The following is a 25,913-nucleotide window of genomic DNA, read 5'->3' as shown; positions in this document are numbered from 1 at the left end:
TGCATTGTGCAATTAACAGCTGAATCCAAAAATTCAACTAACGTTAAGAGCTTCTTAGGAGAATATTTTTCTTGCTCAGTCACAGACAAAAATACGAAGAGAGTAATACTTTAGGAAGTGCTTAATTTTAATTGGGACTGGTTAAATCAGCAGTAAGCTAAGTAAGTTTGGCACTTACATCAGAGGCAAAGCATTACGACGTGCGGCCGCTGCAGTGTTGATAGAAGTGAGAGGGGGAATGTTTTATTCCTTGTCTTCCAATGCTGGTAACTCACCAGCACGTGCAACAAATGCTGATCAGATGCTACGCTATGGTATAATTGCCAAACAGGAGTAACATGGGTTCATGAATGTTTATTCTAGAAATGGCAGTCTTCAAATGTGGTACTTGTTTGTAGCAAGTAATATGCAATAAAATTAAGGCTGTTATATTATGACACAATGAGTAGAAGGGTAGGTTACCAATTAATAATAAGACTAGTAGGGGTGGGTGTGGTGAAGTGGACCTGCTGGGCGAAAAGGTGATAATGTATTTTTTGCCCTGAACAGTGCAGCTGCCTGCCGAGATGTGGTCAGACCAGTTCTAGTCTAGATAACCATTGTTGTCAGTAAGACTGACAGAGGAAGCTTGTTCCGTTATTTTCTAGTGGTCGTCTGATATAAGATACATCACTTATATCATTTTTGTTACTTCACTTGTGTGGAGAGTAATATTTTTTTACAATATCAATGTTTGAACAGCAATATGTTTTGGACTACAAATGTGGTTTCTTGTAATTTATTTCCATTTGAATCTATGAATCATTAATGTCAACATGGTGTCCAATCGGGAAAAGTGGCCACACTACTCGTAGGTTAGACTGGCAAAGATGTTCACTCTAATAAAAGTTACTTCCAAAAAACACACATAATACAACAGGTAAAACTGACAACTAAACCCTTCCGTATACAAAGCTTACAAAGCTATCATCTGCCACTCTATCCCTTTGTGACAATTTTGAATTAATTAAGTTATATTATTTAAAACCGTCTTTTCTTTTATATTTGGCCAAATACAGAAGACCAATTCCAAATGGTCTGCTGCAGCCACTTGGTACTATTTCGGATAGTAGAGCACGAAGATGCCTAGTAAATGCACACAAAAATCGGAAAAGCAAACATGGAACACTGTTGCAATGGCACTGGTTAGAGTATCTGTTTAGGTATGGAAAATTGGTCACTAATTAAGCCTTAAGAAAAATGTATTTAGTCCCAATATATATTTTTCTTTTTCACTTAAAAGTATTTGGTGCAATAGCTTATAATACATTGATTCCGAAGGAGTAAGTGGTAAGCTTCTATCAGTAACCATGGTTTGGTGAAAAGCAAATCTGTCTCCAAGCAGCCACTTTATGACCCCACCACCCTACAATATCAATATTTGCCCTTAAGCAAAAAAGAGTTTGATGACCATGCTTCAAATCTAGTCTATGGGACAGTATTCTGTGACGTATTCATATCTATCCGTAATTTTCCAACTATCCTCACAAAGCAGCTCCTAAAGAAGCATCACTTTATCAGCGAATACATCCCAGATAGGAATATCGTATCATCTGCATGGACTTCCCACTTACTTTCAACAAGTTCTTTTATGAAGAACACCTTTCCCAAAATCCTTTCTATCTCTCTGAAAGTGATATTACGAATCACACCAACTTCTCTTAAGTAGATGGGAACTGTCCTAACATGTTGTTTGATAGCACCCCCCCCCCCCCCCCCCCCCAACTCCTTATACTTTTATCTACTCCGGCCAACTCATATGTTCAGTTGATGCAACAAAGGGGCAATGTAGCCCTCCATCTATACATGGTTGCTGTTGTTAATTAACTCTGAGGAAAGACATTGTCTAAAAGCTCAACAACAATTAAAGTCTTGTTTAGTTCTCTGCAGATTGCTCAATGCCTCCATTTACAAAGAGAAGTCACATTTTCCAACTATGTTATGTGTTACATCTGTGTATTTCCAGATGAAAAAAAAATGGTTCAAATGGCTCTGAGCACTATGGGACTTAACATCTATGGTCATCAGTCCCCTAGAACTTAGAACTAATTAAACCTAACTAACCTAAGGACAGCACACAACAACCAGCCATCACGAGGCAGAGAAAATCCCTGACCCCGCCGGGAATCGAACCCGGGAACCCGGGCGTGGGAAGCGAGAACGCTACCGCACGACCACGAGATGCGGGCGTTTCCAGATGAATTTAACCATCAAGAATGTTAAGATAAGGTCATTATTTCTCATAAAAATTAATAAATATACTTAATGGAACATTTTGCTTTTTATCATACAACCTTCAGTCGATGTGTTTCTTGTTTGTTCTGATAAGCTAGGAACAGCAGATTCTGGGATAGGCTCCAATCGTAGAGAAGGACGTAGAATACTTAAAGCAGCACCTGCCCATGTTTTTCTACGGTGAGTTGGCCCTCTGGTCTGAAACAAATATGTTTACAGCATTAAACACTGTACAAGTCAACAGTAACCAAGGTGATAATATCTGTGAACTTTGTAAACACATTGGTTGCAGCCAGAGCAGTGACAAATTACACTGTATCTTGCATGGTGGAGAGGTGTATTCTGTCAAAAGATTGTTTTGATGTCATGTTTCACATGCAAATCTCGCCTTACGTACATATCTGCTGCAACCTACACCTATTTGAAACTACTTACTTTATTCAAATTTTGGTCCCTGTTAATTTTTACTCCCCATAGTATTCCTTGATGCCTCAAGATATCTCCAGCCAAATTATCCCTTCCTTTAATCAAGTTATGCCATAAAAATCATTACTCCAAAATTCGATTCAGTACCTCTTCATTGGTTACCTGATCTACCAATCTATTCTTCAACAGTCTTCTGCTGCATCACACAACAGCAGATGCACAGTAACAGAAAAACTGTGTTGTAACATTCCTTAATAAAACATTGTATGCCTCCTAAACCAGCTGCACAAGCACTCTTTCTAAACCATTGACAGGTGTGTGAGGGACGAGATGAAAGATCCATCAGCAAGTTACGGTTAAAACTACAATATACAGAGTAATTTGCCAAATGTTCATACCCCACACCATACACTATTGTGTCCTTCATTGCAATACTGTTGCTGGAATATTCATGTAGTTCTTACTGAAAATTATTTAAGAATTTGTAATTACAGTGTGATTCCTGCATATGTCCATAAAAGATTACTAAACAACATTTTTTAGAATTATTGTAAAATAGTTATTAAAATAGAAGCTAAAAATTATTCTTATTTCATTCATTTGCATAAGTTCACCTATGTAGAAGATGTTTTACAGCTTTCACAAAATGACATATACTAAATTGCTGTATGACAATATTTTGTAACTTATAAAAATTTGCAGACATAGTTATAATATTATTAAAATTATAGATACACGCAGATGTAAAGTTACAAGGTGGGCTTCCACTATGTCATCTGGAAAACAATCTATGCTGCTGATGACATCCTATGTAAATACTATGTATGCAAGTAATACATTATGGTGATAGTGGATAACACACTTAATTCAAGCATCAACAGTCAATAGTTAGATGATGTAAAAAGCCCTTATCAGCGTCATGATCTATGCCTACACTGTGTTCGAGGGGTCTGCAACAAGAAAAAATTAGGCTCATGATGAGGATATTAATGGATGGGTTAAAGTAAAAAAATTAACAACATATTAAACCAATATAAAAAAACTCTAGGTAACGAATAAATTAAATTTGTGTGTAAAACAGATGATACGTCCACAAAATGTTAAGGGTATTCTCCCATGTGCTGTTCTTATCTTCATTGTCTAAAATTCCTCTCATCTTTTGCTTGCACAGAAGGAAACGAAATGTCTGAAAAATGATGAGTGTGGGAGGATGTGTCGCCTGATATCTATGTACATAAGAATACCTTTGCACCTTATTAGGGCACATTATCTTCATAGACCAAAAAATAATCTGAAAAAATAGCAGCAGGAACTGTGTCACCAGACACAGTATATGTGATCCACTGATTTCAAAAACATGCAGTATGCAGAAGGAGCTGACAATTACATGTGACATATTCCAGACATGAGCTAGCTACTGTATGCAGTAGAGATATTTACTGTCAAGATATCTATATTTATCTTCATTGGTACAACAAAAACACTATGTCTGAAAATATTTAAATGTGACATGGTGTGTTGCCCGAGGTCTACATGTGTGAGTTAGAACATGAAGACATAAAATGAGTTAAAAATGACTATAAGGTAAGCCCAATCAATGGAAGGAAAGACAGATAAAAACAGGGACTTGGAAAAAGATCCCTAAAATACGCCACAGAGAAATGGAGGTTCCGAACTAAAGATTAAATGTCTTTTGCCATATTGCTATGACGGATAAAACGGAAAATGTTGTCGACAGCTTGCGCATCGTTCACTAAAACAGCCAATAATTTAGAAGGCAAACATAAATTAGAATGCCCTTTTTTAAAAAGGGCATTCTGCCGTGAAATGGAGAACCATCAAAGGTTGAGGGCAATGAGCACAAAGTGGTGGGGGAGCACGACTTAACAAATGGTGATGACTAAAAAGACAGTCCCCAATACGCAACCTAACTAAAATGATCTCCTTGCAGCAAGAGGGCAGAGAGGAAATTGTCCAAGCTGCTGGAAGAGGTTTAATTCCCTGGAGTTTGCTCCCATGAAGGGAGGACCAGTGGTGAAGCCACAGTGACACTACCAGCTGACAGATGGCAACATGATCATCGGAGGGAAGGGCAGAACTAGTGGGCTGAGGTACGAGGACAGCAGCCTTGGCAGCAGCATCAGTGGCATTGCTTCCCATCAGACTGATGTGACCAGGGACCCACATAAAAATCACAAGGTCTCAATCAAGAGTGAGAAAGTGACAGCTTTCCTGGACCCTTTGCACAAAGGATTGCACGGTGTACACCATACAGAGGCTCTGAAAGAATCTGAGCAGATGACTCGATTGAAAATCCTGTGCTGCCGGATGTACTGCGTGGTCTGATACGGTGCGAAGAGGTCTGCTGTAAACATTGAGTAGTGTACCAGAAGCCGACACCAAAAATGGTTGGTTTCAATGATGAAGATGCACCTGATGCCATGGTCAGTCCAAGCGTGATCGGTGTACACAAAGGTACTATCGCTAAGCTTCATGAGAAGTACGAGAAACTTACAGTGATAGAGTGAGGCTGGAGTAGTGTCCTTAGGAAGCATATGAAGGCCAAAGTGAGCACAGGCTGCCACATAAAGCCAAGGTGGTGAAGGGTTCACACCCATTGGAAAAGTGGCAGGAAGCGTGAAATTAAGCTGATGGAGCACGAGCCGAAAGTGAACTCCAGGAGGTAATAGAGGGGAGGGACGTGTCCCATACTGGCAATCCTAGGAGTCATTGGAGGAAGAGGCATGAGATAGGTGGCCAGGCATGGCAGACAAACAGCATGCATACCTGCTGATGAGAAAATCATGTAGGTATGACAGCGATAGTTCGACACCTTTTGCACACAGACTCCCAACCGGGCTAGTATAAAATGCACCAGTGGCCAAACAGATGCCATAATGGTGGATAGTACTGACATGGCACGAGAGGGATGGATGGGCGGGTGCATAAATGAAACCCCCATAGTCTAGTTTCAAACAGACAAGGGACTGGTACAAACAGAGTAGGGTAGTCTGACCCGTTCCCCAGGAAGTACCACTGAGAACACATAGCCATTGAGAGACAGCATACAGTAGGCTGCCAAGTAAGACACATGGGAGGACCAAGAAAGTTTGCTATCGAGCAAGAGCACCAGGAAATTCGTATTTTCAACGAATGGTACAGCAACAGGCCCAAGATGCAAAGACGGTAGAAGAAACCAATTGTGTCACCAGAAATTCATACAAGTGGTTTTGTCAGTGGAAAAGTGAAAGCCATTGTCCATGCTCCATGAGTAAAGACGATCAAGACAATGCTGAAGACGCTGCTCAAGGAGACAAGTCCGTGGAGAAATGCAATAAATGGCAAAATCATCAATGAAAAGGGAGCAAGAGTTACCCGGTGAGAGCCAGGCCATAATAGGGTTAATGGCTGTAGAAAAGAGGACGACACTCAGGACGTAACTACACCATTTTCCCGGCTAAATGTGTTCTACAAGGTAGAACCCAATGTACCTTGAAAACTCTGACTTTTAAAAATTCCTGAAGGAAACTAGACATGCAGCCACGTAGGCCTCACATGTAGAGAGTATGGAGGATACCAGTCCTCCAGCAGGTGACATAGCCTTTCTCAAAATCAAAAAGCATGGCCTCAGTCTGGTATTTCCACAGAAAACCATTCATGATGAGGTAATCAACTGCAGAATGGAGTGCTCGAAATCCACACTGTGCAGTGGTTAGTAAATTGCCAGACTTGAGCCACCATATAAGCTGGGCATGAATCATATGTTACATCGTCTTGCAAATACAGTTGGTGATCAAAATGGGACAATAACTATAATGAAGGTGTTGGCCCTTACTGGGCTTAGGTATGGGGATGACAGTGGCTTCACGCCAACATCTGGGAAACATGCCCTCTGCCCAGATTGTACAGACTGTACGTATGAAGGAGAAAGTGCTTGCCCACAAGAGAAAGGTTCTGCAACATCTGAATGTGAATATCGTCTGTCCCTGGAGTGGAGGACCGGGAAGAAGTGAGAACATGATCTAGCTCCCTCATAGTAAAGGCAGCATCATAGCATTCACGAGAAGGCTACCAACCAAGTGTCCTCACACTCGTTCCCAATGGAGGAATGTGGGTAATAGTGGGTGGAGCTTGAAATCTCCACAAAATAGCGGCCCAAGGTGTTGGAGGTAGAAATAGGGTCCACAATGACATCTGCTACACTCAGAGTGAAATTGATGAATGGATCTTGGTCCCAGAGAGCCATTGGAGGTTGGTCCACACGATGGAAAAGGGAGTGGAGCTGTTAAAAGAACTATTAAATGAAATCCAACTAGCTTTCTTGCTATCCCAAAGAACATCATGACACCATGCACACGACTGTTTATAACGAATGCGGATTGCCATTGTAGGATGATGGTTAAAAATGCACACAGGACATGTCAGCGTATGAATTGCATCACGGCATGCCTCAATCCACCAAGAGACCTGGACACAGCGCGGTAAAGAGGCAGTAAGAGGAATGGAATGTTCTCCAGCCGTAAGCATAATGTTTGTAAGATATTCTACCTGGTCATCGCAACTGAGGTTATGTTGTCTGTCAAAGTAAAGCCTCCAGTTAGCCTTAAAAAGCTGCCATTTGGGGGTGCACATAGGTGGGGTAGGAGTCAGCAGAAGGACAGTATTCGGGAAATGGTCACTCGAATACGTGTCAGAGAAAAGGGACCACTTGAGATAATGGGCAATCTGGGTAGTGCAGAAGGAGAGGTCCAAATGGGGATAGGTGTGTAAGGAGTCTGAAAGGAATGTAGATGCTCCCATGTTAAGGCAGATGAGGTTAAGTTTATTGAGAAGTACTGCAAAGAGGGCACCTCTCTGACAGGTTCTGGAAGAGCCCCAAAGGGAATGGTACACATTAAAGTCACCAAACAGCACAACGGGGTGAGGGAGGTGCCCAATAAACTGGAGGAAGTCTGCCCTGGTGACACTGAATGACAGAGGGATGTAAATGGTATAAAGGGGAAAGGCGAAGTGAGATAGGAAAATGCGGACTGCAACAGCTTGAAGCTGGGTAGTCAGGGAGATGGTTTGATCATGGACGTCATCCCAGATAAGAGCATGACTCTCCCACGAGACGGGACACCGTCCTCGGGGGAAAGTCAAAGAGGACCAGAAAGAAATGCGAGAGCTGAGAACGGTCATGAGGATGCAATTTTGTTTCCTGGAGGCAGAGAAAAAGTGGATGCTGTGGTTCCAAGAGCAGCCATAATTCCTCCTTGTTGGATCCAACACCACAATTGTTCCACTGGAGGGGACTCATGACAAGGAAAGGGGAGGAGGGAAGAAATGAAGGGTGTCACATCGGCTGCTGCCGAGTGCCAGCCTTCGAAGACTCACAGTTACAGGGTGCAGAGGCTGGATGATCTTGCTCCATGCTGTCTACAGAGGTGTCGGCATTCTCCCTTGGTTTGACTGTGGAGTCCTAGGGCAGAAAAACGGTTGGCTGTGCGCACAAGTGACCTGGAGGTCGGCTGAGGGAGGGTAGCATGTTGCAACACCATCTAAGGGGATCTCCAAGTCAGTGAAGGAGAAGACCAATTGCCTTTGTTTCATTTTTTGAAGCTTTTCCGTTTGGCAGAGGAAGACTCAGATGTTTGTTGGCTGGAGGGACATAAGAAGTCTCTGAGGGAATATTCCATCTGTCCTTCCTGGCCTGCCGGTTATGTAGCATATGACTTCGCCCCATGAGATGGAAGTTTGGTGACTTGTTGCACAGCTGGAGGAGGCGGCGGCTGGGATGCTATGGAGGAGGAGGAGGCTGGAATGCTACCATGAGTGGTTGATTTTACCACTGCAGTCCTGAATTTGAGACCGCATGTCTGCATGGCCATGCCCTTTATGGAGTGAGATGTGGCAGCAACAGTACTGTAAGTGCCGGATGGTAGAACTCAGGGTTTCTAACTACCCAACAACTTGCGAGTGACTGGGTAAGGACCTTTTTCCTTCACCTGGATCTCCTGGACTGCCCACTCATCGAGATACATGGGACAATCTCGTGAGGAGGCAGCATGGTTGCCAATGCATTTCGGAATGTATGGTTGGACTGTGATGACTTCATAGCTGGCTTTGATCTTGATGGAAGCACCACTGTATCGAAAGTGAGAAAATGAGTGTGTTTGGGCACTAACGATGCACCTACCTTTCTCATGTACCTGACACACTGCAATGGCACGCTGATCAGAGAGGTATGTTTGGATTTCTCCTTGGTCAGACCATCAAGCAGCCTAGTGTAAACTACACATGTGAAGAACTCAGAGTTCTATGTGCCTCAACACAAACAGAATAGAAGTGGAGGAGCGAAGCTGCAAGTAGTTGTTATGCTTGGGAAGCAAAAGTAGTCTCCAAAAGGAAAATGCCATTATGTAAATGAGAGCAGTATTTCACAGGGCCAGCAACTGCTTCAACACCTTTCTGAATAATAAACGGATTTACTGCAGCAAAAAACCGATTGTCATCAGTACATGGAACTATGGTGTAGCTGGGAGGGTCTTTGAATTGTGAGCTTCATTCTGTTTATGTTTAGTAGACGTTGGCTGTGAAGATGATTGCCTCATTGTGAGAAAATCGCTGCCAGTGTCTCTGATGGCATGGCCTTAAGTGATTAGTCGCACCTCAGATAACACTTCCTGAACATCTGACAGAGGGATCACTCTGCGGTTTGGAAAGGTAGCAACTCCCTGGGCCTGGTCTGTACCAGAGGGAACGTGTGAACCCTACCTGCCAATCCAGGGCTGGGAATTACCCGTTACCCAGTCACCTGTTACATGTCACGTCAGACACATGGGCCGGCCTTCAGGTGTGCACAGGGAAGAAGAAGAAGAAGAAAAAAGAGGAAATTCAAACACTAAAGGGGAGAAAGGATAAGGTAAGGGGAACTGCTGCCTCTTTGTTTATAAGAAGAAGAAAAGGAAGTAGAAAGAAAGATAGAGGTAGGGCAGGTAAAGTGAGAATGTGAGAGAGAGAGAGAGAGAGAGAGAGAGAGAGAGAGAGAGAGAGAGAGAGAGAGAGAGAGAGAGAGAGAGAGGGGGTGGGGAGGGAGAGGGGGGAGAGAGAGAGGGGGGGAGGGAGAGGGAGAAGGGGGCAGAGAGAGAGAGAGAGAGAGAGAGAGAGAGAGAGAGAGAGAGAGAGAGAGATCGAGCACTGATCTCAGAAGGTACTGAGATTATGAATAACGGAAAACATCAATGACTGCACTGATATTCATTTCACTGCTAAATGACCACGGCTGCTGCAGCATGTTGCAGGCAAGCATTGGAAAGTGGTGGGGGGGAAATGATGATTATGATGAGGCAGTTTTGTACACTTCTCCCCCCCCCCCCCCCCCCCCCCTCTCGTGAGAGGCCATAGGGCAGGACTGGTGATGGTGTCTCCATAGTGACGTCGTCGTCAATGTCAGCAGTCGGTGCCAGAGGCATCAGCACAGGTGTTGGGGTTGACACCCACATGCACAGGACCCAGCAACAGAGGTGGTGCTGATGTCAGGTGCAGTGGGCTACACCAGCAATGGCAATCGAGGATTGGGGGTGGAGGTAGCAGAGGAAGAGGGAGGAGGGGGGGGGGGATGCGGTTAGCCCTCCAAGAACAGACTCCACAGTGTCATGGTGTTGGCTCCGATGATGCTCCAAGATGGCAGGAACCCAGTTTGGCCAGTGGCCAAAACCAAAAGTGCAGACAGGCACTGGAGGCCAAAACCAAAAGCCCACCCAAGTGCATGTGGCATCGGATGCAGTAGGTAAAGGAGGATCCATTGTTGGCATCCACGTAGCTGCCCTGCCAGACTCTTGTCCCCATCGGAAGGAAACACTGCGAACTAAGAAAACAGTCTATAGTAGCTTCAGGGGATCTGCCTGATATATACTTCGGCATCTGAGTTTTAAAATTTTTTCACAAAAGCATGTGTAGGACTGAGCAACAGTGGGTGCATCCGATAAAAACTTACAGTAGTAAGCAACTTTACCTAGAAAAGCCTGCAGTTCCTCAACAGAAGTCGGCAGTGGCAAAGCTGCAACTGTGTCAATAGGGTGATGCAGCGGCTTGACCCCTGTTTGAGAAACCTCAAAACCTAGGTACTCCGTTGATGGCTGAAAGAAATTGAGATTTGGCAAGACTGCACTTGAGACCTGCAGTCTGAAAAACAGGAAACAACGATTGCAGATTGTTAAGTTGGTCTTCAGTGGAAGAACCCAAAACACTGATATCATCGAGGGAATTCTGCAGCTGGTTACAGAGGTTGTAGCTGTTCTGAAAAATTGCAGGTGCATCACCGATGCCAAAAGGCAAGTGTTGATATTGGTATAGGTTGAAAGGTTAATTGACAATAAGAAGACGTCAAGTGGCAACATCCAAGGGGAGCTGGAGGTACACTTCCATCAAATCAATCTTGGGAAAGTAGTGGCAGCCTGACAATTTTGCGAGCACCTCATCATAGTGGGAAAAAGGGTATGCATCCATCACTGACTGTGCATTAATCATGACGCTGAAGCCATCCCTGAGACGAAACCTGTTGGGTTCTTAACAATGGCCAGTGGATCAGCCAAATCACTAGAAGTCGGGCATAGCATGACAGGCACCTGCTGCTTAAAATAATAATAATAATAAAGGCGACGAAAAGACCAACCACTAATAGGGCTAACCCCCCCTTTTAGTGTGATTAGTTGGTTCAGGACAGAACTAAAGAAACCTCGGACAAGCGCCGTCATGGTCGGGGACGACGCTGAACCCTATGCCCGCCCACAATGGTAACGACACTGCTAGCCAACTGGAAAATGATTCAAATCCAAATAGAGGTGTTTTGCAGGATATGCTTCCTGCAACCACCCTAGAAGGAAAACAAAGACAGAGGATGAGATGGTCAGATGAAGTTAATCGACACCTCATGTTCTGTTATTACCAAGCAACAAACCTAGGAACCAACACAACTGGATACAGATCACAAGTATACACAACATTTATTACCAGATACCCAGAATTAAAATTTTTAACAGAACAACGACTAGCTGATCAGATCCGTGTAATAATCAAAAATAACAGGATACCCCAGTCAGAGTTAGAAAACATCAAACAACAAGTACAACAAATACTCAAACAAAATAATGTGCAATCAGAAGAAGAAGAAAATACAGTAATGGACTCCAACATCCCAGAGCAAACAAACAAAGAACAACACGCATCAATTAAACAGTCAGAGGAAAACGAAATCTTAAGACAGCCACCAGAACAAGCACAAATAGAACACGAAGTGACACACATGTTAGATATAGAAGAAAAATTTCATCTGACATATATAGAATACAAAGACACAAATACAGACATTCTTGCATAGACCGCCAAATAACCCACAAGTCGAAACAACAATAAACACTATCAACACAATCATACACAACGAAACAAATGAAAACACAACTATGGAAGAGTTACAACTACTGGTTTATATAGGAGCACTCACTATACTAAATATACACACTAGGCAGAGATCAGAACCAACTAACACACAGAAGAAACCCACAAAACCAGCATGGCAACACAGTCTACAGATCAGAATAGAAAAACTGAGAAGAGACATCGGACAGCTAACACAATTTATAAGAAATGAAATGTCAGAAAAAAAAAACGAAAAAGGTTAGGTAAAATCTCACAACAAGAAGTGATAGAGCAATTAGATGAAAAGAAGCAGAAATTACAAGCATTGGCCAAACGACTTAGAAGATACAAAAAAAGTGAAAATAGAAGGAAACAAAACCAAACATTCAACACAAACCAAAAGAAATTTTACCAGACAATAGATAACACACACATTAAAATAGACAATCCACCAAACATAACAGACATGGAACACTTCTGGAGCAACATATGGTCAAACCCGGTACAACATAACAGGCATGCACGGTGGATACAAGCAGAAACAGATACGTACAAGATGATACCACAAATGCCTGAAGTGATGATTTTGCAACATGAAGTCACCTAAGCAATTAATTCTACTCACAATTGGAAAGCCCCTGGAAAAGATAAAATAGCAAATTTCTGGCTAAAGAAATTCACCTCAACACATTCACATCTAACTAAATTATTTAACAATATAATAGAGGGAAACATTCCACGCGGGAAAAATATATTTAAAAACAAAGATGATGTGACTTACCATACGAAAGCGCTGGCAGGTCGATAGAAACACAAACAGACACATACATACACACAAAATGCTTGTGTCTGTATATGTGTGGATGGATATGTGTGTATATGCGAGTGTATACCCGTCCTTTTTTCCCCCTAGGGTAAGTCTTTCCGCTCCCCGGATTGGAATGACTTCTTACCCTCTCCCTTAAAACCCACTTCCTTTCGTCTTTCCCTCTCCTTCCCTCTTTCCTGATGAGGCAACAGTTTGTTGCGAAAGCTTGAATTTTGTGTGTATGTATGTGTCTGTTTGTGTTTCTATCGACCTGCCAGCGCCTTCATATGGTAAGTCACATTAAATTATTTAACAGTTACATTGCAGACCCATACACATTCCCTGATACACTTACACATGGAATAACATATCTGAAACCTAAAGATCAAGCAGACACAGCAAACCCAGCTAAATATCGCCCCATAACATCCCTACCAACAATATACAAAATATTTACTTCAGTCATTACACAGAAATTAATGACACATACAACACAGAACAAAATTATAAATGAAGAACAAAAAGGCTGTTGCAACGGAGCACGAGGATGTAAAGAGCAACTGATAATAGATGCAGAGGTGACATATTAAGCTAAAAGTAAACAAAGGTCGCTACACTATGCACACATTGATTACCAAAAAGCTTTTGATAGTGTACCCCACTCATGGTTACTACAAATATTGGAAATATACAAAGTAGATCCTAAATTGATACAGTTCCTAAACATAGTAATGAAAAATTGGGAAACCACACTTAATATCCAAACAAATTCAAATAATATCACATCACAGCCAATACAGATTAAGCGTGGAATATATCAAGGAGACTCCTTAAGTCCTTTCTGGTTCTGCCTTGCTCTGAACCCACTATCCAACATGCTAAATAATACAAATTATGGATACAATATTACTGGAACATACCCACACAAAATCACACATTTGCTATACATGGATGATCTAAAACTACTGGCAGCAACAAATCAACAACTCATCCAATTACTAAAGATAACAGAAGTATTCAGCAATGATATAAATATGGCTTTTGGAACAGACAAATGTAAGAAAAATAGCATACTCAAGGGAAAACACACTAAACAAGATTACATATTGGATAACCACAGCGACTGCATAGAAGCGATGGAAAAAACAGATGCCTATAAATATCTAGGATACAGACAAAAAATAGGAATAGATAATACAAATATTAAAGAAGAACTGAAAGAAAAATATAGACAAAGACTAACAAAAATACTGAAAACAGAATTGACAGCAAGAAACAAGACAAAAGCTATAAATACCTATGCTATACCAATATTGACCTACTCATTTGGAGTAGTGAAATGGAGTAACACAGACCTAGAAGCACTCAATACACTTACACAATCACAATGCCACAAATATACACTCCTGGAAATTGAAATAAGAACACCGTGAATTCATTGTCCCAGGAAGGGGAAACTTTATTGACACATTCCTGGGGTCAGATACATCACATGATCACACTGACAGAACCACAGGCACATAGACACAGGCAACAGAGCATGCACAATGTCGGCACTAGTACAGTGTATATCCACCTTTCGCAGCAATGCAGGCTGCTATTCTCCCATGGAGACGATCGTAGAGATGCTGGATGTAGTCCTGTGGAACGGCTTGCCATGCCATTTCCACCTGGCGCCTCAGTTGGACCAGCGTTCGTGCTGGACGTGCAGACCGCGTGAGACGACGCTTCATCCAGTCCCAAACATGCTCAATGGGGGACAGATCCGGAGATCTTGCTGGCCAGGGTAGTTGACTTACACCTTCTAGAGCACGTTGGGTGGCACGGGATACATGCGGACGTGCATTGTCCTGTTGGAACAGCAAGTTCCCTTGCCGGTCTAGGAATGGTAGAACGATGGGTTCGATGACAGTTTGGATGTACCGTGCACTATTCAGTGTCCCCTTGACGATCACCAGTGGTGTACGGCCAGTGTAGGAGATCGCTCCCCACACCATGATGCCGGGTGTTGGCCCTGTGTGCCTCGGTCGTATGCAGTCCTGATTGTGGCGCTCACCTGCACGGCGCCAAACACGCATACGACCATCATTGGCACCAAGGCAGAAGCGACTCTCATCGCTGAAGACGACACGTCTCCATTCGTCCCTCCATTCACGCCTGTCGTGACACCACTGGAGGCGGGCTGCACGATGTTGGGGCGTAAGCGGAAGACGGCCTAACGGTGTGCGGGACCGTAGCCCAGCTTCATGGAGACGGTTGCGAATGGTCCTCGCCGATACCCCAGGAGCAACAGTGTCCCTAATTTGCTGGGAAGTGGCGGTGCGGTCCCCTACGGCACTGCGTAGGATCCTACGGTCTTGGCGTGCATCCGTGCGTCGCTGCGGTCCGGTCCCAGGTCGACGGGCACGTGCACCTTCCGCCGACCACTGGCGACAACATCGATGTACTGTGGAGACCTCACGCCCCACATGTTGAGCAATTCGGCGGTACGTCCACCCAGCCACCCGCATGCCCACTACACGCCCTCGCTCAAAGTCCGTCAACTGCACATACGGTTCACGTCCACGCTGTCGCGGCATGCTACCAGTGTTAAAGACTGCGATGGAGCTCTGTATGCCACGGCAAACTGGCTGACACTGACGGCGGCGGTGCACAAATGCTGCGCAGCTAGCGCCATTCGACGGCCAACACCGCGGTTCCTGGTGTGTCCGCTGTGCCGTGCGTGTGATCATTGCTTGTACAGCCCTCTCGCAGTGTCCGGAGCAAGTATGGTGGGTCTGACACACCGGTGTCAATGTGTTCTTTTTTCCATTTCCAGGAGTGTAGAATACATCACATACATTCAGCAACAGAAGGATTCACATTAAGCAGAAAGGAAGGAGGAAGGGGATTTATCGACATAAAAAACCTACATTATGGACAGGTAGACAATTTAAGAAAATTCTTTATAGAACGAGCAGAAACTAGCACAATACACAAAGCAATCACTCATATAAATACATCAGCTACACCACTGCAATTTCATAACCACTTCTACGACCCTTTAGATCACATAACATCAACAGATACGAAGAATGTAAATTGGAAAAAGAAAACACTAGATGGCAAGCACCCGTATCATCTAACACAGCCACACATTGATCAAGATGCATCCAACACATGGCTAAGAAAAGGCAATATATACAGTGAGACGGAAGGATTCATGATTGCAATACAGGATCAAACAATAAACACCAGATATTACAGTAAGCATATTATTAAAGATCCCAATACCACAACAGATAAATGCAGACTTTGCAAACAACAAATAGAAACAGTAGATCACATCACAAACGGATGTACAATACTAGCAAATACAGAATATTCCAGAAGACATGACAATGTAGCAAAAATAATACATCAACAGCTTGCCTTACAACAAACTTATAAAACAACATGTTCCCACATACAAGTATGCACCACAAAGTGTACTGGAGAACGATGAATACAAATTATACTGGAACAGAACCATTATAACAGATAAAACAACACCACATAACAAACCTGACATCATACTCACCAATAAAAAGAAGAAATTAACACAACTAATCAAAATATCCATAACCAATACAACAAATATACAGAAGAAAACAGGAGAAAAAATTGAAAAATACATCCAACTGGCTGAGGAAGTCAAGGACATGTGGCATCAGGATAAAGTTGACATAATACCAATTATACTATCAACTACAGGAGTCATACCACACAATATCCACCAGTACATCAATGCAATACAGCTACATCCAAACTTATATATACAACTACAGATATCTGTAATTATTGATACATGTTCAATTACCCGAAAGTTCCTAAATGCAATATAACACATACCATACAGTTAAAAGGATGTGACGCTTGATCAAGGTCCGCGTCACTTTCCATTTTTAACCAGACTTAACGTCTGAGAAAGTAAAGAAATAATAATAATAATAATAATAATAATAATAATAATATACAGGGCAGGCAGTCACTTTCATGATAATGTGGGCCTGAAATCCGGTAGCATAACCGAACACAGGAGAAAACAGAGACGAAAACACAAAGCAGAGGGACACCACCTGCTGATATGAACTTTATCTGACACTACATTTACATTATCGGCAATGGAGGAAATGAAAACGTTACATGCATCTGACCCGAACAGGTCTGCAGTATGGGAATGATCCACAACACGGAAGGTGAGTGGGCAAACAACAGATTTGTAGGAGACAGGAGTGGAGAACTGACCTAGGATCACAATCTGCTGCTTACTGTAAGTAAGTAAGATCTATAAATCTTTGTGAGGGGAGGGCAGGGGAGCCCAAGACCACGTACATCTGTGCGTTTACTAAAGTCACTCGCATTTTTAGCAGTTTTTTAAACATACGCAAGTCAATAAACAATTTGTTCATGGAAACAGTCACTGTAGAGTTACAGTTTATGTCTATCAGCACTACTGTGTCTGCCACATTTGAAGAGCAGTTACACATCACTGCAATGTGGCCTTTGTTTCAACACTTGTTGAAAACCACCCAAAGTTTAGGTCCCACAGCACACTCACGTCGGACAAAGCGGCACAGGCAAGATGGAGAGGGGGAATGTGGCTGCTGCAGTGACACATCCTGTTGCTGCTGTGGCCATAAACAATTCTGCCCCATGCAACAGAGTTGAAGGCTGTACTGCTGCAATGGCTTCCCTGTCACCCTGAACACTTGCAGTGTCCATGACAGGGGTTCAAACACACACACACACACACACACACACACACACACACACACACACACACACACACACACAGAGCAATGTTTGCAGCCCGTGACTCTTCAAAGGTCTGTGACACATTGAGCATAACCGTAAGTGTCAGATTCTCACACTGAAGCGCTTTTTCACGGACGTCCCTATCTGGGGCCAGACGAATAATAACATCAGGTAACATGTAATCAGCACAGGATTCGTGATGGGTACTTGTGACAAATTTACACCAATGTCTCAACCCATGTAATTCTGCAGCCTAGCCGTTGTAAGAATGGTTTGGGCATTTCTGACAACAGTAAAATTCCACATGTTGCAATGACATGCGTTTTATCATGGTAATAGGTTGATAGAAGCTTGCACATTTCATCAAACAATAAGCTGGTCAGTTCATGTAAATGCCCATAACAACCGTTAAATGCATAGAAAAAGCAAGGAAAGAAAGAAAGACAGAGAGCCCTACACATGCTTGCATCATCCACGTGAAAAACCTGCAAATGTTGGCATAACCATGTCTCGTAGGAGTCCCAATCTTCAGCCGATTCATCATATGCACAGAGGGTGACACTTGCACTGACAAGAGGGTGACCTGCTGCTAACATTCAGATGCCACTTGATTTATAGCAGTGGCAGGAGCTTGCTGTTGCTCTGTGAAAGCTTGATGCTTAGCATTGATACACTGGAGTATTTCTTTCATTGAGATGTTCTTCAGGTGGCTTAGCACTGACATTAACATACAGAGAAAACATAACCCTTACTCATAGCCAAGTATTCTGTAGCAAGAACAAACTTGATTTATGGAACATAGTACTTCATAGAGAAACATTCAAGATACAATGAAGCCCTGAACACACTGGCTGGACATCAGTAACACAAGTTACAGAACAAGCTGAGCACTTGTCTCCAATCGCTTAAATAATACTGCTTCTTTGGCGGCTCACCAAAGCTGGCTGGAATTTTGACCCTGATGACCTCTTTAAGCGGGCCTGTGAACTGTGAGGACGCGCAATCTCTGAAATCGCACACATAGTTAGTGGAGGTACATCACTGTCAATGTGGGTTTAACAGCTCCCAGCATATAATTTAATGTCACATTTTATCTAGTTCAGAAATACAAAAGATCTCTTGTATTAACTTACTGATCAAGCTGAACAAATGACACAAAGTACATACTGGGTTATGCATACAACAAGAAAAGAAATTAAACAGTTGCCATAAAGTAACATAACTTAGCATAATATAGGTGATTCACCGACTTCCAAAAAAAGTGCAGTCTGCAAAGTGAGCTGACAATTACATGTAACTAATTTCCATATGGAGTAGGAGATATTTACTGTTGCTCCATTCTACAGATATTTTGACAGTAAATATCTCCTATTGCATATGATAGCTAGCTCTGAAATGAGTTACGTGTAACTGTCAGAACCCTCTGCATACAGAATTTTTTTTTTTTTTTAAATAAGTGGATCACCTATGAGGGTTACTCCAAAAGAAATGCACACTATTTTTGTAAAAATACAGTTTTTATTCTGCATGTGTGAAAGTTTTACAGCGTGTAGATACATCCTTCCCGCTTGTTTTCAAACTTAGTTCACCCTGCTCCCGTGAGTGGCGCTGTCACAGCATGTCTTCAAGATGGCTGCTACACTTGACATTCGTCACAAGCAATGTGCTGTCATAGAATTCCTGTGCTGTGAAAATGAGACAGTGGGAAACATCCACAAGAGGTTGAAAAGGGTGTATAGAGATGCCGCTGTCGATCACAGTACTGTTAGTTGGTGGGCAAGCAGGTTACGTGAAAAAAAGCAGGCACGGCAATATTGAGGATTGTCCTTGCAGTGGCAGGCCTCGTAACTGCACACACTCCAGACAATGTACAGAGCATTAACAAATTGGTGACTGCTGACAGAGGCATCACAGTGAACGAATTGTCATGCTACATTGGGATAAGGGAAGGAAATGTTTGCAGAATACTGAAACTGTTGGCGTTAAAAAAGGTTTGTGCCACATGAGTTCCCAGGATGTTGACAGTGGCTCACAAAGAAACAAGAAAAACGGTATGCAGCAAACTTTTGGAACAGTATGAGACTGGTGGAGATGAATTTCTTGGAAGAATTGTGACAGGTGATGAGACATGGCTCCATCATTTTTCACCAGAGACGAAGAGGCAATCAATGGAGTAGCATCACGCAAATTCACCCAAGAAAAAAAATTTCAAAACCACACCTTCTGCTGGAAAAGTTATGCTACGGTGTTTTTTGATTCCGAAGGACTCTTGCTTGTGAATATCATGCCAAGTGGAACCACCATAAGTTCTGATGCATATGTGACGACACTGAAGAAACTTCAAGCTCGACTGAGTCGTGTTCGACCACATCGGCTGTTGCACGACAATGCACAGCCACATGTCAGTCAAAAAACCATGGAAGCGATCACAAAACTCAGATGGACAACACTGAAACAACCACCTTACAGTCCTGACCTGGCTCCATGTGACTATCATCTCTTTGGGAAACTGAAAGACTCTCTTTGTGGAACAAGGTTTGAAGATGACGAGTCCCTTGTGCACGCTGCCAAACAGTGGCTCCAACAGGATGGCCCAGAATTTTACCGTGCGGGTATACAGGCGCTGGTTCCAAGATGGCGTAAGGCAGTTGAGAGGTATGGAAATTATGTGGAGAAATGAAAATATTGTTCCTAAAGGAGGTATCTACACACTGTAAAACTTTCAAACATGTAGAATAAAAGATGGATTTAAAAAAATAGTGTGCATTTTTTTGGGTGAGTGACCTTGAATTACTAATCTCACTATATATGTAAAGCAGCACGTAATTTATAGCGTCATTTGTGTGGTTTGCTCAGTATATTGGTACAAAAGACATCTTTTGCATTTGTCAACTGATAAATCATCTGTTACAACTTCTTTGCATGCTGTGTGGGTCTTTAATGGATAAAGAAGTGGGGAACAAATGCCGTTCCAGTGCCAAATAGTAAAAATAATACATACTCTTGTTGTGTAACTGCAGTGCCAGCTGCTAAAAGTAGAATTGAATGTAGAAATAAATACATATACAAAATATTTATAAATCTGTCACTCTTCAATACAGCTTCCATTAAGATGATGTCCAGCCCTGGATACTGTAGAAGTCTGTAAATGTTATTCAACTGCACACACATACAAAATGAAGTCTGTACATGATTGACTAAACTTAAGTACACCCACCGCTGGAGCTCCGGAATGGGGATCTTCCGTGGCAGCATCGTCGTCCTGCAGTGGCAGCTGTAGGCCACATAGTGGAGTAACTGGTAGTACACGTATTTGAAAGTACGGTGGATCAGAGAGTGACAGATACCGCAAATATGACATTAAATTTTGTGCTGGCAGCTGTTTTTTTCAAGCTGCAACCTTTTTTTCAAGCTGATCTCTACAGGCTGCAACCACTGCAGTTTAGTTACATGTTTGCACTGCTATGTTTACACATTATTTGTTGGTCTATGAAGATAACGTGCCCTAATAAGGGGTGCTGGTACCCTTAGATATATAGACATCAGGCAACACGTCCTTCCATACTCAAATTTTTTCAGACATTGTGTTTTCTTCTGTATCAGCAAAAGATAAGAGGAATCACGGAGAGTGAAGATAAATACAGCACACAGAAAGATACTCTTAACTTAAATCAGTAAACAAGCATTTTGTGGCGGTGTCATGCACCTTATGCGTGAATTTAATTTCTTCATTAACTAGAGCTTTTTATATTGCTCTAGGTGTTGTCAATTCTTTGACTGTAATCTATCCATTAATATCACCATGATAGGCCAGATGTGGGTGGTTACATCATCTAACTGTTGTTACTATGTGAATGAAGTGTTTTATCCACTATCAATGTAACAATTTTATTATATGCATTTATGGTTGTTACTTAGGGTGTCATCAGCAGCATGGATTGCTATCCAAACAGCAGAAGCCTACCTTTTAATTTTGCATACCTATATTTTTTATAATTGTAATAATTTTACAATTATGTGTGCAGATTTTTATAAATTACAAAATATGTCATACAATAATCTGGTGTATACCAGTTTCCAGCAACTTCACCAAGATGTAAAGAAGCCTCCACATAGGTCCACTTATGCAAGTGAATGAATTGTCACGCTACATTGGGATAAGGGAAGGAAATGTTTGTAGAATACTGAAACTGTTGGCGTTAAAAAAGGTTTGTGCCACATGGGTTCCCAGGATGTTGACAGTGGCTCACAAAGAAACAAGAAAAACTGTATGCAGCAAACTTTTGGAACAGTACGAGAATGGTGGAGATGAATTTCTTGGAAGAATTGTGACAGGTGATGAAACATGGCTCCATCATTTTTCACCAGAGACGAAGAGGCAATCAATGGAGTGGCATCATGCAAATTCACTCAATAAAATAACTTTAAAAATGCTGTTTAGTAATCTTTTATTAGCCTTTAACAGGATACATGTTTTAATTAAAAAAAATCAATAATTTTAAGTAAGAAGTGTTGTTGTTGTGGTCTTCAGTCCTGAGACTGGTTTGATGCAGCTCTCCATGCTACTCTATCCCGTGAAAGCTTCTTCATCTCCCAGTACCTACTGCAACCTACATCCTTCTGAATCTGCTTAGTGTATTGATCTCTTGGTCTCCCTCTACGATTTTACCCTCCACGCTGCCCTCCAATGCTAAATTTGTGATCCCTTGATGCCTCAAAACATGTCCTACCAACCGATCCCTTCTTCTAGTCAAGTTGTGCCACAAACTTCTCTTCTCCCCAATCCTATTCAATGCCTCCTCATTAGTTACGTGATCTACCCACCTTATCTTCAGCATTCTTCTGTAGCACCACATTTCGAAAGCTTCTATTCTCTTCTTGTCCAAACTGGTTATCGTCCATGTTTCACTTCCATACATGGCTACACTCCATACAAATACTTTCAGAAACGACTTCCTGACACTTAAATCTATACTCGATGTTAACAAATTTCTCTTCTTCAGAAACGATTTCCTTGCCATTGCCAGTCTACATTTTATATGTAAGTAAGAAGTACATGATTATAATAGCAACAGTACCAGCTGCCACCTGCTAGTCCCGTGGTGCCCTGGCTGCAACAAAGTGCACAGTAGTGTGTGGTATGGGACACAAGTATTTGGTAAATTACTCTGTGTATTGTCATTTTAACCTCAACTTGCCGATGTACCGATAATCTCGTCCTCACGTACCTGGCAACGGTTTAGGAAGAGTGCTTCTATAGCTGGTATAGGAGACACATAGTAACCTTTTATCGAGATATGTTTTAACACAGTTTTGATATTACTATGCACCCACTATTGTGTACTTAATTTTATTTCCATATAATTTCACTTTTTATGAATGCATTCACAGATCTGAAGATAGTAACCATGCTTACAGAAACTGGAAATTGAGAATAAATGTTGTTTACAAGCAATCTTGACAAGGACGTCCCCTTTCTCAAGTAGCTCAACTTCTAATATGTCATGTGAATCATTTTCTAATCTGATTCACTCAGAGTCACAATCAATTTGATTACATTCCATTACCTTTGTTGATGTTGATCTTAGAATCTTTTTTCTCAAGGCACTGTCCATTCTGTTCAACTACTCTTCCAAGTTTTTTGCCATTTGACAGGATTACAATACCATTGGCAAACTTCAGAGATTTATTTCTTCTCCATGAAGCTTGATTCTCTTTTCAAATTTTTCCTTGGCTTCCTCCAAAGATTGTTTAATGTACAGATCAAATTACACTGGGGATATGCTACAACCCTCCTCTCTTCTGAACCACTGCTTCCCTTTCCTGTACTTTGGGTCTCACAACAGCAGTCTGATTTCTGTACACATTGCAGATAACTTTTCACACTCTGCCTTTTATGAAAGCGTGTATTCCAGTCAACACTGATAGACTAGGTACTAAAGTTTATTCCAGGTACTTAATGTTTATACTGCAAAACAGTAAATGTGTGTTCTAAATGTTCTGCTTAGACAGAACATTTCAAGAATGGAAAGTTATTTGTTACTGCAATTTTAGGATGCACAGATGAATATGTTTTATTACCTGACGATGATTTGACCTTGGACGAAATATACAGTCAAAATAAAATAAGTACAGCTGTGTATAATATGATGCAGCTACCAACATTGTCAGAAGCTTTTACAAAATCTAAAAATTCTATAAATTTCTTGTAAGCCAATTGGTAAGGCCTACTGCATTGCTTGTTGCTACATTTCTGCAGACCCCTTACTGACCTCCAACCAGGTTGACTTTATCAGTCATTACAATTTTCTGTAAATACATTGCTTTACTATTTTGCTTCCCTGACTCTTAAACAAATAGTATGTTAACACACCTGCAAGGCTGTCCTTCCCAATATTATTATGGTAACAGGCAGAAACTGTGTGACTGTATGTAGCTGATTGATTGTGGTTGGTTTGACTGATTGTGGGAAGGGGGGACACGACCAAGCGGCACCCCAAAGGCACTATGCAAGATGGGGTGCCGGGACCACCACCAACCCAACCCGATATTCACACCATACTATGATAGCAGCACAACTGGAACAGCAAGGGAAGAAAACACTAGAAAATCGATAACAAGACACCACAAAAGACCAGACAAAATGCAGGGAAAAGTGGGGGGGAAAACCTGGCCAGCATGGAGGCAAGGCCGAAAGTCTGCCATACCAATGCCAACACTAGCCGAGGGACCCTGATTCAAGAAGGAAATTCAGGTACTTAAATCTGGGAGGACAGCCGACTTTTGCGAAGAAAACTCAGGATGGATGTAACCATATAAGGCTCATCTGCTAACACCTGAGACAAGGAAGGTGGGAGGGCATATTTAGTGCGAAGGGCCAAAAGGCGGGGGCAGTCCAGCAAAATACAGATCATTGTGAGAGGACTCCCCGCAACTACATGGGAGGCGGAGGGGGCACTCATTTCGGAGGGGAAAACCATGGGTCAACATGGTAAGGTCGACATGAAGATGACCGTACATTCCCATCAGGAGGGGGGAAGGGAAGAATGCCACATGGTGGGAGACCCCTTGATCACAGAAACTCTATGGGACATGGGGTTGACCCCTCAGAGTTAAACCAGGCTCGCCCAAACTGTGCCCCTGGGGCGTTAGCGTCCATGATCGCCCGAGGCCAGAACCCGGATGAATTCAAATGTTGCCATGGCTGAGTCGTTCAACAGATGTAAGGATTCAGTTGTTCAAGATGGATGACAGCAGTAGGAGGAAAAAAAAAAAGAGCAGTGCATCCGCACTGTTTACACCTGAGTGGGAAATTAATTGCTTTTGTACTGCAGTCAAAAATTATGCCAAATGTTTAGTATGTCGTCGAAACCTCATGTATATAAAAAAACTACTTGATTGAATGGCCCTTTAATACCTGTCACAAAGATCAATTTGAAAATTTGTAGCAAGAAGAATGCCAGACAAAGCTGAAGAAAATTTCAAGCAGCATTACAATGAAGTAAGTGTTTCTTATTGTATGACTCTTATTATTTATAAAGATGAAAAATAAAACTATATTTTATAATCTGATATGTCACTTAGCAATGTGCCAGTTATCAAATATTAGATTGTCAGCTACAAGAAACACTTCTTTTCGGTTAATTTTTATATTGAGGTTTCATTAAATCGCATTGCACAGACATCAGAAAAAGTTTCAGGTGCGTTCCTTTTTTTTTTCGGCCACTTTCTGAAAAACCATCACAAATGCTCTCTTGGACAGCAAAGTGTCATTAAGAGTCATTCTTTGTTTTTGTGTATTTGTGTTTTCACGGATAGGAAAACCTATTTTGTAATTTGACCTATATTTTCAATTAATTAAAAGGCAAATATTCCAATAAATAAAAATTTATTTTGCAACCACATTTCGCTGTCCTTGCTAGCACCTATAACCGCTTTTCAGAGGAACTAAGGGAAAACACACCTAAAACTAATATTTTTTTGTTAGTTTTTTATTTGGGTTTCAATGAATGAAACAATTAATTTGCGGCTGGGAATCTCTTCAAGGATTCCCTGGTCGACTCGGCAGCTTGTATTTGTCCAGCAAAGCTCATGGAAAAATTTGAAAAAATAGCTCTTTCGCCTCAAACTGTTGCTCACCGAGTTGAAGATATGGCCTCAGATATGGAGCAGCAATTAATGGAGAGAGCGGTAAGTTTCATTTCATTTTCTATCCCTCTTGACAAATCTA

The 25,913-nt window shown here is 42.0% G+C and overlaps 1 protein-coding gene across 1 annotated transcript in view; it reads right to left on the bottom strand.

Moving 5' to 3' along the window:
• Nucleotides 1–25,913, bottom strand: part of LOC126484423 (uncharacterized) — a 251,771-nt gene that overhangs the window by 99,715 nt on the left and 126,143 nt on the right. The window contains exon 9 of the mRNA XM_050107937.1: nucleotides 2,334–2,472. Coding sequence (XP_049963894.1) covers nucleotides 2,334–2,472 — 139 coding nt within the window. The remainder of the gene's footprint in view (nucleotides 1–2,333; nucleotides 2,473–25,913) is intronic.

This window comes from Schistocerca serialis, chromosome 6 (genome assembly GCF_023864345.2).
Source record: "Schistocerca serialis cubense isolate TAMUIC-IGC-003099 chromosome 6, iqSchSeri2.2, whole genome shotgun sequence".
Classification (NCBI taxonomy): Eukaryota; Metazoa; Arthropoda; class Insecta; order Orthoptera; family Acrididae; genus Schistocerca; species Schistocerca serialis.
This window is presented reverse-complemented; position numbering and strand designations above follow the sequence as displayed.